The sequence below is a fragment of the Ranitomeya variabilis genome, chromosome 3, assembly GCF_051348905.1.
Source record: "Ranitomeya variabilis isolate aRanVar5 chromosome 3, aRanVar5.hap1, whole genome shotgun sequence".
Classification (NCBI taxonomy): domain Eukaryota; kingdom Metazoa; phylum Chordata; class Amphibia; order Anura; family Dendrobatidae; genus Ranitomeya; species Ranitomeya variabilis.
Window position 1 is genome coordinate 437,598,588 of NC_135234.1, and position 14,576 is coordinate 437,613,163.

General features: G+C 37.7%; 1 protein-coding gene across 6 annotated transcripts in view; it reads right to left on the reverse strand.

The window, feature by feature from the left end:
• Positions 1-14,576, reverse strand: part of AUTS2 (activator of transcription and developmental regulator AUTS2) — a 1,864,151-nt gene that overhangs the window by 28,153 nt on the left and 1,821,422 nt on the right. For all 6 annotated transcript variants that reach the window (XM_077296436.1, XM_077296434.1, XM_077296433.1 and 3 more), the window contains 3 exons: positions 9,451-9,546; positions 7,080-7,151; positions 82-111 (listed from right to left, as the gene is read on the reverse strand). In XM_077296436.1, the coding sequence (XP_077152551.1) occupies positions 82-111; positions 7,080-7,151; positions 9,451-9,546 (198 nt within the window). The remainder of the gene's footprint in view (positions 1-81; positions 112-7,079; positions 7,152-9,450; positions 9,547-14,576) is intronic.

Consider the following 14,576-nt stretch of genomic DNA (forward strand, 5'->3'; position numbering starts at 1 on the left):
ATACAATCTACATGATAAATCAATTAATCTACTGTATTATGTTTGCTAAATATGCCACGAAATGTTTAAATAGACTCTTACCCTCAGCATAGGCCGGAAAGGATCAGTCAACTGTGAAGAGAAAATGACAACCCAGTTACATGCCTGTCACTCAGACAATCAAATTTATAAACACAATGTCGACATTTTAGATTCAAATTAAGACCTTTTAGAAAATAATTAGCCAATTTGCACCTCATCACAACCATTTTGCAACTTCGACAGCTTCCAACAGTATACTGTACATATGCCAGTATACACTACACACACACAGTATTATGTACAATATACTTTTAAAGCACCCATCATTATTTCCCATTGTCCTCCATTCTAGTCTGCATTTGTATGACAGCCAAGGCCACTTTGCTTGCTTTCCACAACACGTCTTTTTTTCTAAAATACAATGTGGGATGTTTTGGCATTGACGAGTACAAAATGCCGAGTTGCCAACATTTGACAGCTGCTGTTTTGATACAGTAAAATGCTTTCTTATTGGGCTTTTGCTGTTCAATGTAATAGACAAGGCCAACCTTTCTTTTATGAAACACAAAGCTTTATATGGAAATTAAATGGGAAAAAAATAATCATTTTGAACAAAAAAATGTAAGACAATGGTATATAAATTAATGAATGAATGTGTTCAGGCTTTATGTTTAGATGCAAGTGGTTCTGAAAAACATAATTGTTTTCCATGGTTTGCATGAAGAATCGGTCTTTGGCCTATATCAGATGAGACTACCAATGTAGCGGAGCTGAATTTGCCATTGAACGGTTTCTTTAACCACTATAATAACTTTAAAAGAACCTGTCACCAGGACAAAAGTGGCCAGTTTTTGTCCTTATTTTAGTCCCCCTGCTTCCCTAAGTATTCATTTTTTTTATCTGCCATACAGTTCAGTACATAAGGGCCTTTTATTTAATGCTAAATTTCTTACGGTCTTTATCACTGGATTCTTTGGGGGCGTATACTTAAGCTGCTTTGGGCAATTATTATGTAAGCACCACCCTTTGGTAAAGACTCAGGGGCGCATCAGTAATAAAATAAGAGAAAAACTGGCAGATTTTACCCAGGTGATAAGTTTTGATGATGCTTTTAATGTGTTTGTCATCCTATTAAAATGTTATGTTTAATGACAAACTGAGCTCTGCAGATATTCATCTGATTGTGTTGCCAACATAAGGCACCTCACAGATCACCATATGAATTCCCCCCAGCCATGTATTATCAGTCATCACCACGCAGTCCCGGCACACGGATCGGCCAGGTGCAAAAGGGGTGTTCTATGCAATACTTCAATTTACCGAAGTAAAGGCCGACTGCTAACTCTCCTAGTAACCCCATGGTTTATCCAAGCCTTACTGTGTTCTCTACAAGAAAGCAGCTGCCAGAGAACAAAAGCTTTGGCCAATGGAAATCCAGCAAACCAGATCCTTCTCTCAATCAGTGATGTTTGGAGGCCCCCATTCACATTAGACTATGGGCCGATGGCGGCGAGTTATCTGACTTGTATGTGTATAGGTCCTTAACACAAATGCATTGCCAAAAGGTTTTCTCATTACAACATTTATTTCATATTGAGAGGACAGCACTCATTAGAGTGTCACTTTATTTCTCACATATTTTCTTTTGGAAATATTATGCCGTATAAAAAGAGTAAAGCTGGCGTCACATTACCGTAGAATACGGGCGAGTGCTATGCGGGAAAACCTAGCACTCGGACCAGTGTTAATCTATGGGGCAGATCACATCACTGTATTCGACATGCGTGTAAAATGGCAGCATGCTGCGATTGTACTTGTATATCGTCTGAGACTCGCCAATGCAAGCCTATGGGTGCGAGAATAACTCGGATGCCACATGGACCATCCGTCTAACTTGCAACAAATACACGCACATTTTCCTCATTTCAGAACACTGAGCAATTTAATTCAATGGGGAAAATCAGTGAGAAATGTAAAGCCATATGCATGTCATACGAATGCCATTTGGATACATGGGTGGGAGAAAATCGCATCATTGCTTTGCAAACGCATTACACATGGATGACCATATGGAGAACACTCGTGCGACTCTCGGTAGGGAGACTCGGACTGATTTTCCATACGTCTAGTGTGAGGCTGATCTAACTGTTATTTCCTCGCCTTCCCCCCCCATGAATTCCCCCAGAGCTGTATATATATATGTATATACAATATTGGTCAAAAAATTGGGCACACATGTTCATGCAATGGTTTTCCTTGTTCTTATTGAAATGTGCACATTGTAGATTAAAGCTATGATCACATATTGCATTTTTGATGCCATTTTTTCCGCACGCAAAACTGGACTCTCTTGGCAGTAACAAACTTGCTTCAAAAAAGCAGGTTTCGCTTAGTTTTTGTTGCGCTTTTTGCTGCATTTGTTTCCTGCGGTTTTGTAATGGTACATTTGTCTCTTGTGCATGCTGATAAAGTTTAGTGCATTAAAAAAATCTGATTCCACTTCATCAGGTTTTGGCACAAAAAACGCAGCAAAAACTGAGGAGGGGGATGTGCAGTATCAAGTCTCGGCCATTACCAGAAGACAGCTAGCTCCGCAAGGGAGTGCTTCCAGATGGAGGCCATCGACACCAGCTGATCGACGGGGGTGCCTGGTGTCGGACCTCGACCAATGAGACATTGATGACCTATCCTGAGGATAGTGTTGTCAATGCTAAAGGAGTGGACAACCTCTTTAACGACTAAACACTATGGACACCTTGTTGTAACATGCAAGTGCAACAGTGAACATGGACAATTTTTGCAACAGTGAGAGTCGTTTTCCTCACGGATATAACCCCCATCATTAAAGATACATTGTAATGTATGTGCAGTGACTGAAACATACTGGGAGACTAGGCAGGCCAGGGGTAAATTAGTCAAACATGGCTAGGATGAGGACATTTAGTACCCATTCTGTCCAAAGGAAGAACAAGAATCTTTTTGTAGTGTACAGAATATGAATGGAAATATCACATGCTATTGTCTTGTCTGCATACCTAAAGCTTTCAATATGTGTTCTTGTTTGTTCAACCCCGACTTGGAAATCAAGAGACTCCAATCCACCAATTACATCAATATTTCATCAGCACTCTCAATAATACAGCAGCTCGGGGAATACGGGACTGTATTGTTACAACAACAAATACTGCATTTCACGCACAACCCCTCTCCACCCCATCACCGCGGGGAAAGCTGTAATGCTTTGAAGAAAGAATTGGCTGCTACCTTAAAGGCAATTGATGCCTATTCCAAATCTGATTAAAACTTTTTTCTTGCACATATAAAGATATCTATGCTAACGTAGATACTGATCATAAACTAAAGCAGTTTATGACTGTTCTCCCTGGCTAATGAACAGAAAGCTGCGCGGAGACAATGCCAGCATCAGTCCAATACATGTGGCACAAAGCATATATCTTGGTGTGCGGAGCTGAAGGATTGGAAAATATTACTTTAATTAACTTGTAATTTAAAAGCTGTGTCAAAAGAATACAACACAGCATAACGTGCTGAAACAAGAAAATGTTTATTGTGGTGAAATGTAAGAAAATAGAAGCAAAAAAGAAATCTATAAAATCGCAGTGAAATTAAGAAAAAAAAATCGATTCTAAAGAAGGTATCCAGCATCTGTCCCTTTTGCAACAGGAGATGAGTGGTGCTACTGACATAAAGTCAGCCACTTATTGTCAAGTATTGTGCATGTCCAACAGGTTTAGTGCATTATTCCCCACCTAAATAATAGGACTGGTGCACAATATCTGCTGGTCCAGTAGTACCTCTCACCTGAAGATGTGGATTTCAGAGGCGATGAAAACCCCTTTTATTTATTGTTTGAGGTGTAGGTTCACTCAACTCTAAAATTAAGGAACTGCTTATTCCCTATAACTGCTGTCTTCTCATATCCAGAACAAATTACAGTATATTGCCCAGAAGTGACATGACAGGCTGTGTCCAGGAGACCATATTAATATCAGTCCAGCCATATTCAATAGATCCCCATAGGGAATGGATACAAGAGCTTTATTACATGCACTAGTCTTGTCCATAAGGCGGACCAGACCTGTGCACACTGGCACATAAATTAATATTCGTTGGTATGTTTTCCTGACCAAAAATATGACTTAATGAGGCCATATAATTGCAATGGATTCCCATAGTGTCATTTTTATATGTTGTACTGTATATTGTGGTTTTCATTTGTATATTATGCCAGAACCGGTTTCTGCTTTCTAGTAGTATAACTGTTGCTTTATGTGACTGGTGATGATTCAGGTCACATCAGACAAAAAGTCCCAGCTGTAGAACACCTTTATATTTATCTAAGTCATTTGTCAATTTCATGCAGTACAGTATGTTAAGGATATAGAGGAGATCCAGCTTAAGACGGCAGTAAAAAATTCAAAGCCTCATTGAAGGGCTCAGGTCACCCAGATTAGATAGGCTGTCCACCATTTTACCATTAACGACCTATGCGTAGGATAGGTCATCAATGTCTGATCGGTCGACAACCGCCACCGATAACAGTTGATCAGCGGGGGTACTGGGTCTTTGAACCCGACCGTTCAGTCATTGATGACCCATCCTAGGGATAGGTCATCAGTGCTAAAGCATTTTTTTTATGCCTACATATGTATAAACAATATCAAGAAAACCTTGAGCTTGGTTATACAGAGACAGATGTACAGTTACTGTAGTACGTTATGCCACTCTTGGCACTCGCAGAATTTACCCACGTTGTTTATACTGCAATACAGAATATGTATGCATTTCCATTGGACATCTCCATATGGTTTCTAAAACTAGCACACAACAACGCATGTATTGCATCTCATTATAGCCTTCCAAGCCTCTCACATCAACCTTCTTCACGTGTAATAATCTTAACAAGATGTGACATCTTGGTGCATGATTTGATGGTAAGTGACAGGCCTGACTTTTGGGTTTCTGACAGCTGACAAAAGGGAAACAAACAAAGCACAACATTTTACTGCAATCTATCCTGCGAGAAAAGAAATGCAGATTTGCTGGCAATACCAATTTCTCAAAGATTATATTTTTAGAAACTAAAGTGTCTTTAGCAGTTTCATGTTAAACATGATAAACAGAAATGTCATTGTCTTCTAATGTTATATTAACATTTCATACCATTATGCAGTGGTTTAAAGGGTTATTTCTAAGATAATTTGCTAGAATAGAGACTACCTTACTAATCACTGGGAGTCTAACCACTGGGACTCTCATTGTTCCCAAGAAAGGGGCTTTGGAACTCGTGAACTGGGCTTTGTGGAACACCTACTTGAATGCCGCGAAGGACGTTTGCTCGACAATCACTCCAAACATTGGGCCCAATTCCTCAAAACCAGCGTTAATCACGCCGGTCTTGGTGAGGTTTCATGCTGGAGTCAAACCCTCCTGATTCATGAAGACGTGCACGCCTCCTCTGGAGTGGTTGTTGAGTGGCGTGCACCTTTATGTGGAAGGCCAAAAATCTCATTACATTCGGGAACTGTAGTGAGACTTAAGGTGTACGGAACACCATGGCTGATCATGAATTAAGCTGTGGCTTCACATCCCAAACAGCACCCCATCACGCTCATTTTGGAAGAACTAGGAGAAACTGGGTTGAAAACGGAAAAAGTTGCAACTCCTAGTTGCACCTAAATTTTGTGACTTTTGAAAGATTGAATTCTGGCATAAAAGATTTGATAAATTGGGTGCATTGTGTATAGGACTGCAAGAAATAGCAGAAATAGCTGAGAACTGCGCTATGGATGGAGAATAACTTACTATTTTGGAAATAATCATTGAAAATATCTTACTACCGTATATAAGATCGATTTTTATGGCTCAATTTGATGAGTCCTCGCCAATGTAGAGAAAGGATAACTGACATTTCAAATAATCATAAACATCTTTTTTACACAAGGAGTCCATCATTCACAGTTCTCTGTGATCTATAGTGTCACAGAAAGCTGAACCACTACCACAGAGGACAAGCCACATGTACAACGCTACAATGAAAAATCTTGTGCACAGATGCTTTTGGATCAGTTGGGAAGGACCATGACAAATCTACAAAAGGAACATCATTCTGCATTTTTTAGCATGCCTGTAGAAAAGTTTTCTTGCTTTCCACCACCTACAATGTTACATGAAGTCCAAAGTGACCAAACTTGCCAAATACTAGAATCCAACCACAATTAAATGCCTCATTTATTCCCACTGTTAGTTGAATATCTTAAAAAATATTCGTATTTAGGTAAATAATGTAGTTTTTGGACCAGTAATGTGTTCTAATCATCTACCATTTGCATTCATTTTTTTCAGTAATATAAAATCCAACATCAACGAATGCCATACTGGATTTCTATAATTCCATGTCTTAAATAAACAGCATGGAGTAAATTATTATAAGCATAGTAAATTATAATAATTATTAATATAAGAATAGACTATAAACAGATGAAGCCCAGAAAGGTGTATCATGGTGTTTTCTTTGCCATTCACCTAAAAAAAAAACAACTGTATCTGATAGTAAATGGCACAAGAGACATTTACTGTGCTCTTTCCGTAATCCTTTTCATCTACTTAGTGCATCTAACTCAATGCCTGTCATCAGTATGGACTTATCGCCCATGCCAATCCTTCCTGATAAGCTCTAAATTTAGAGGGATATTTGTCCTTTGAACAGAGATGTAACATTAGATCTGGGTATGTCAAGCAGCCTGTAGGATCCCCTAGTGAGATCTGTACTTGGACTAATATGACAGGTTCGGTAATATGAGTTTGTCCGGCAGCTAATAACAGAAATACTATATAAAATGACAAGAAAAAACACAAGAGTTCATACAGCATGAAGAAATATCCCCAAAGCACGGACATCATAGTCTGAAGAAAGCATAAGGTGTAAGATTGACTAGCTTTTCGTGACAAGGACATTTATCACTCCCAGTAGGGTTAGAAATATGTTGACATAATGGTGACACTGTGGACCGTGGAGTCGTTCTTCTCCCACTTACCCTTGGGTCCTTCTGCAACAGTGTGTGAGGGACAGTTCCAGGTCTGGCTGCAACATCAATAGGATTGGAAGTCTGAGAAAGACACAACGGTTGAAATTAATTGGACATGACAAAATAGTTTTCTTCTCTGTGCTACTTTTTATCTCTTTAGCTTTGTCTTTGACAAGCCCCTTTGCCTGGCAGTTTCTTTTTCATTTTCAGGCAGCTCACGCCTAATGGCCTGTGACTTCCCTTGATAAGTGAAGCTAAACATCATCAACTACGGTAGTGGAAACGAAGGGCTATATTAACATGAATCTTTCCAGTATTCACCCTTTTGTCAACCTTTAAGTTGTAACATAAACCTTGTCCTTCTTTAAAAGCAGGTTAGTATTACCATTCTACAGGTTGTAGGCCAGTGTCACAGTACAATTCTTTCTTTCGAATGTCAGTAGGCTGAGTGTCTTAGACAATATTCCCTAAGGGACAGTGATAATGAGAAAAGCTCCCATCTCTAACCTGGATGAAATTACACACGGATTCTTTGGTGGTACCACAAAGTTATCAGTTGAACCGCTCTGCTTCTGAGCTGCCCTATACCGCCAATTATGTCTAGATTGCATGCTCAGTTACGTGTTCCTCCGGTTAACTGTCATTCATTTTCCTTTTATAAAATGGAACTTTAATCTCGCTAGTCACTACACAAAATGTTTCGTCAGTGGCGTCTGTATAGATACAATGCAGGCAGCTAATGTATCATTAAACATGTGTACACTGGTTCCTTTTCACAGTTACACTTTAGGATAAAGAAGAAAACAATACCTTCCCATACCCTGCATAATTGATGATGAACTTTGACCACTGAGCTTAACAGGCTGCTATTACCTTCACAAACCATTAAGGGTGCGCACTGACATCAAATATCACATCACATAAGCAGGTTAAGTCCGTAACAATGACCTTGGGTCAGAACTGTATTAGATTGCAAGTGCAGATTAGACTTCCAGAGCCACTTAACTGTCTTATGATAGCACCATAAAGAAAAGAAACCACTTGAGCTGTAATGCACTCAACAATTAAGGAAAAAGTAATTAGTGTACGGATGGGCAACTGCTAATAAAAAGCCATTTCAGGGAAAGATGTTGTCTTACTCTATTATTGAAGAAGCCACCAGGGAGGAGTATAACAAAGGCGCACACAATATGGAAAACCTTTGTTCCATAGAACAGAAATATGTTTTATGTATAGTAAATGGTTGAAAAATTAAATATGATTCTGACCAACTTTTATAACTCGAGCTTAAAATTTGTTGCCAAATTTTTGACAGGTATTGGTGTAAATGTTGAAAACAAGTACGAGATTGTGTGAAATTTGTACATTGCGTTTGTTAAAAAGATTATGGACAACATATTTCCAGACATTTCATTGATTCCAGTTACATGGCTTACATCAGTTGTGTCAATTTAATTTGTTGAAAGTGATACTTTTTATAAATAACCCCCTCAAATGGCATAACTTGGTTCAGATTCTAAAGAGATAGTAATATTTTGTTTGTTTAGTTTGGTGAGTTTGGTTAGGATATTTTGATAATGTTAGGCTCTCATTATCCAGTTTAGGACATTAGTTTTGACAATAAGAATAGTGCAATTCCTGAGGGACATAGCTTTTATGGCCCCTTTATGAATGGAAGCAATGATACTAGAATGATCAGTGTTTTAGGTTGTGTTCACATTTCCATTAGAGACTGTATTGTCTATTCCATCAAATTTGCCATAAAAAATGGAGTAGTATATCCTATTTTTTGGAAATAACAAAGACACTGTGACAGAAGCCAACAGACAAATTTTAAGTCAAGGGGGTCTGTCAGGAGTCAACCATGTTATGATGGATCTAGGCACGTATCAATTTTGTTATTCTAATCATATGACAAAGCAGAAAAATGGAATGAGCAGACAGTGAAATAATTTGTCTAAAGGTCCCGATACACTAATGTTGACAGAACCTGCTAATGTCGACGGGTTCGGCCGATGGTGTATGGTGTATGTGGATCGAGGTGCCAGCGGACTGACGTTTAGCGAAAATGTTGATTGCCCTGTGTACAGCCAATCTCATTATTCTCATGGAGATAAACTGCCAGTCAACATGTTAGCCAGGGGCTTTCTAATAGAGAATACAGGAGCGCTTGGCCGAGTGAGCACTCCTGTTTATGGACGAGTTGGCTGATATGACTATCGGCTGAACGATCGGTCAAAGCACTGTGTTTCACAATAATACTGCTAAAATTGATAAACAGAAGTAATATTTGGGGAATGTACCATTTAAGCCCAATACAAACACATAATTAGTATTCATTTAGAATATCCAAATATTATAGAAAAGAACATTTTCTTACCTTAGGTTGAAACGCCCCTTGAAGTGATCCAAAAGGTCCAGTAGGTGGGATCATGGGAGGAATGCCCGATACAGCTGGAGGATATGAATGGAATAACTACAAGAAAACCAAGAAATAGTTAATAAATAGAAGAAAGCCTTAACATGGGGCAATAAACAGCACGACACAAAACCACAGCACAAGTACAAAGCCAAAAGCAGACATTGATGCGGATAGAATAATCGGTTCTCACTGTCAAATCAGTTGTGGTTTAATGTATGTGGAAAGGAGAACTTTAAGGGCGTTCAACATTAATTAGCACAGAAATGATACCCTTGATGAATTCCTTTATTCCAAAATAAAAGGTGATTTTGTAATTATGAAATATTAAATTGGATTGAATGCCTAAGTGGTTTCAGAATTTAGAGTACATCAAAAGCAGGAGGGATGTTAAGCCAAATAAGTCCAAGGGAAATAGCAAGCTAATTAAAAAATGAAGCTTTAAGAGTGCCAGGATTTCACTCCATTAAAACTCAATTACTTTGTTAAAAGGTTTAATGGTGTTGTGTAAGAAATTAAAGAATATGCGCAATTATGACTTCATTACTCTGCTTTACTGGTTATGCTGTCATTGCTAATGCTAATCTATGGGCCATTTAATAAGCAGATATAGCTGTGTGGCCTGACTCTCAGTAAACAATAGGAAATGCAATCACACATAGCTGTATCCATTTTAATGGAAAAAAGATATTAAGAATCTAGATGAAGATTCCTATAAAAATCTTAACTCTTTACTGTACCAAAATAAATTTATACTATAGTTACCGATTAATAAAAAATAAACGTTAAATACTGTGCTGCCATATTCTCCATAGTTAAAGTGGTTTACTATAAATCTTATACAACCAGTTAAAGGGGTTTCATGACTTTACAATATCTGATCAGTGGGGCTCCGACATCCAACACCTCTATCAACCAGCTGCTGAACAGAAAAGAAGCGGATCTGCAGTTCTCAGAGGCAGTCACTACATGTAAAGAGACCTGTGCTGTTCAGCTCACAATATCAGTTGATAGACTAGGGTGCCAGGTGTCGAACCTCCACTGACCTGATGATCTTCACCTTTCCTAAGGACAGCCATTTGACTAAGAAAATTTTAATAGAGAAACTATGAACATTCTGGAACGAAGACTCTTGGTATACAATGATTTCCAAATTTTCATGAGGTCTATTAGTTGGCCAATACTAGGCTTTATAGCTCTAGTAGGAAAATGGACAGAGAAAGTTACCATGAATATGACATGCCCAGAAATCATTGCTTTGGATATTAAGAGAAATATTTGCATCTATGAATATTAGAAATTATTATAAAGATTTGTTGCCCATTTGTCCAGCGACCAAGTAGGTAATCCTGGACTACAGCCCTACAAACCTCCTGCACCTCTTCTGACTCATAAGCCCAGTTCATGCATGCATAATGCCTTAACGATGATGTCGCATTGGGCCTATAAATCAGAAGAATCTGGCAGGTAGGAGGCGGATCGTTAAGCTCTGGCTGCCAACTTGGCTCCCGGACAAGGGTCCTGTTAATCTTTTGATCATCTCAAATAATTTTTTCAATTTTCTACTCATATTGTATTGTTTCAGCAGACATTTTTCCTTCAATGTCCCCTCACGGCCAAGTAACAGTTCATAATGATCACTAAATCAATGGGCTTTTTGTGAGTTTGATGGATGGGATTAGTCTTCGAGTTAGAAAGAGGTTCCTGTAGCTGCTCTGCTTCGGATTATAAATGGAGGTCACAAATGTGGGACCTTCTATCAACTCTAAATGCCCTAATAGTATATTTTAACATTGGCTTCCTATACTAAACAAATCTTTTGACCCCCAAGTTACTTTTACAAAACCCTGTATCATCTTTTTTTAATTCAAATTGAATTTTTATTTGTATTTGAAATAATGAACAGTACAAAGCTGCTGCAAAAGCTGTCATGTGAGCCATATTCCACGCAGAATCTGCAGGATCCCAAGGTATCAGAAGCTATACACTCTCACAGCATCTTTGTAAACTTAATGTTAACACCTGAGGAGCTTAATTATTACAGCAATATAAATATGAGAAATACATATAAAGTTGAGATTTGAAAATTAAAGTTGCAATTTTAAATATCAGCTCCAAGAGAAAAACTAGGGCTTAGAATATCAATACAAAATAATAATAATAATAACAACTAAATCAATTGGTTTCACAATAAAAAACATGAAGTAGTATATCAGTATATATAAAGACCTTACTATCTATCTATCTTAAATAGAAGGTAGCACTTCGGTCAAAAGATTTATTCCATGCCCAAACTATGCAACATTTTGGTTCTTGGGAGAATCTTGGGATCTAAAAATTAGTCAATCATTGTATCTTGTGATCTAAGGCCACGTTCACACGTTCAGTATTTGGTCAATATTTCACATCAGTATTTGTGAGCCAAAACCAGGAGTGGGTGAAAAAATGGTGCCATGTTTCTATTATACTTTTCCTCTGGTTTTGGCTTACAAATACTGAGATAAAATACTGACTAAGTAGTGAAGGAGTGAATGGGCTCTAAAATTTTGGTTGCTTTGGAGGCTGACACCCACATTCTGTGGATTAATGCTGATTTGATTCTTTCCATTCTTTCTTTGCACCTGAATTGTCTGGAGTACATCCTACGTTTTGTGGATTATCCATTATATGAGTTGGACTATAACTGGTACACTTTTTTCTATCTATCTATCTATCTATCTATCTATCTATCTATCTATCTATCTATCTATCTATCTATCTATCTATCTATCTATCATCTTATCTTTATATTTATCTATCTATAAATCAACTATGTTTATCTATCTGTACCTATGTCACTAGAATGTGAGATCTGATGTGGTATTCTTGAAAATAGCCTTTAAAGGTTATAATTTTACTTAAGGGCTCTAAAAGACATGTATTAGCATAGCATGTAACTGATCATGCAGGATTTATTGATGGTGAGCCTAATATACAAATATCTGCTTTGTAGTACACAATGAGGGATAGAGTTCATGTAGCCATAGTTTATGGGCTATTTAAAAATAATACATATCATTAAAATAAATGTACAGTAAATTATATGTTTAGTTGTGAATTCTGATCTCAGAACAAGCAGAACACAATGTGCATCTTGTCCAACTTGGATGTCTCTGAAAGCCTCATTCTTCTTAGCATAATATATACAAATATGGTTACCAGACTTTTCTGGGAATATACAGATGATCACAGAGATTTATGCCAAATTACAATACATAACATTTATAGTTGAATGTGACTACATATAAATCTACCACATGGTGTTAAAACGCTTTGGGCATATACTGTGTTATACCTAAAATAAGCGTTAAAGGGGTTTTCCCACAATCAAATTATGTTTTAATCAATAGATCTTGGAATAAAAATAAGTTCCAAAATTGGATGTGATAACCCCTTCACTGCTGTGTCCCTCCCTTTGATGTGGTCTCCGGCACAGAGCCCACATCTTTTCCAGCACATGTGAGCTGTTTTGAACAGCTGACATGTGCCCCTAACAGTCGCGGGTGGAATCGCGATCCACCCACGGCTGTTAACCCGTTAAATCCCACTGTCAGTCTCTGTAGATGGGTTTTCTAAACGTGAGAATCTGTAGAAGGGGTTTCACACCACCTTTCTGTAGTCAGTAACAGCGATACATTTTTATATTGGAAACAAAAGAAAAACTGATCCATTATAAATCTAATGCACTCTAACATGTCAGGGTTTTTTACGTGCATGTTACATCCATTAGAGATCTTTTTTTTTTTTTAACGGATCAGTTTTTTTAAGCATAGGAAAAAGTGTAAGAAGATTATGTAACTTTTTTCAAGGGAAAAAAACATGAAAAGATGGATGAAAAAAAAAAAAAACAGGTGCAAACGTATGACTGTGTTTGCACATATCTTACATAAGCTACACTAAAAAATGGATCTGCTTTTCTTCCGTTTTTTAAAGGATGAAAAAGCAGACTGTTAAAGAAATGAATTGAAAAGGACATGTGTGCAGACATATGTCATACCCACGTAATATATAATGATTTTATTATTAGAATTATTATTATATTGTATGCAAATACCTGTTTAAATACCTTTTTTTACAGTATAAAGATAGGTCAAGTACACCACAAAAAATTGTGTAAACAGGCCTAACTAGTGTATTTTGCAGATAGCCATGCACCGTGATAACTTGATATAAATCTATTTTCATCTTTAGTAAATAACGGTGCTGTATACTTTATATCTATGCTGATATAACATCATTTCCAGAGTACAATAGGAAAATAACAGGATTTTGTTTCCACCGCTATTCCAAATTGTCAATTGTTCATCACCTTCAGCTTCTAACACAAACATAGGTGACATTAATGGTTTATAAATGATTTGTCAGGCTGCAGCATAGCTGCTGATCTCAAAATATCACAGAACGCACAGTACATTAGCTAGAAATGTCACAATAAGTGGATGTGTTACTGAGGCAGAACTTTTCTAATTCCAGACACAATGTAGCGAACAAAACAGTCAGTCTGCTCCAAATTGTACCATTGTAAAGGTGGTAAGCGATATATACAATAATAATAAAAAATACCTGTACAAATTATATATTTAGCAGGGTAAAATATAGTGAGAAGAGAATAAAAAGAGATGGGCATCTGTATTAATGGCCACAATTGAGTCCCATAAATATCATTTGTATGTGGTGATCAGAAGGACCGCAGCAACGAGCCGCAGTAATTTCCAAAAGCCACTATAGCATTGACCCTCTCGGGAGCAGAAATATCATAGGTGCAACCTGTGCAGCTGAATTGGAGCCCATAAAGCTAGGGGGTGACTTCCAAAATAGGTGGAATTGTGATGAACTCTTGGACTGCAAAAAGCCTGTATACTGTTTTGGCACAGGGGCCCTCTTCTGTGTCCGCCACTGGACCCTCTACAAACTTCTTAGACTTTACCATATGCATGGACTCTTTACAGTTGCACACAAAATCTTTACAATTTCATAAAATAAAGCCACTGGCACATTGGGGGACCTTTATGAAGAGCTATGCTCTGACGTTAAAAAGTTTCATATTT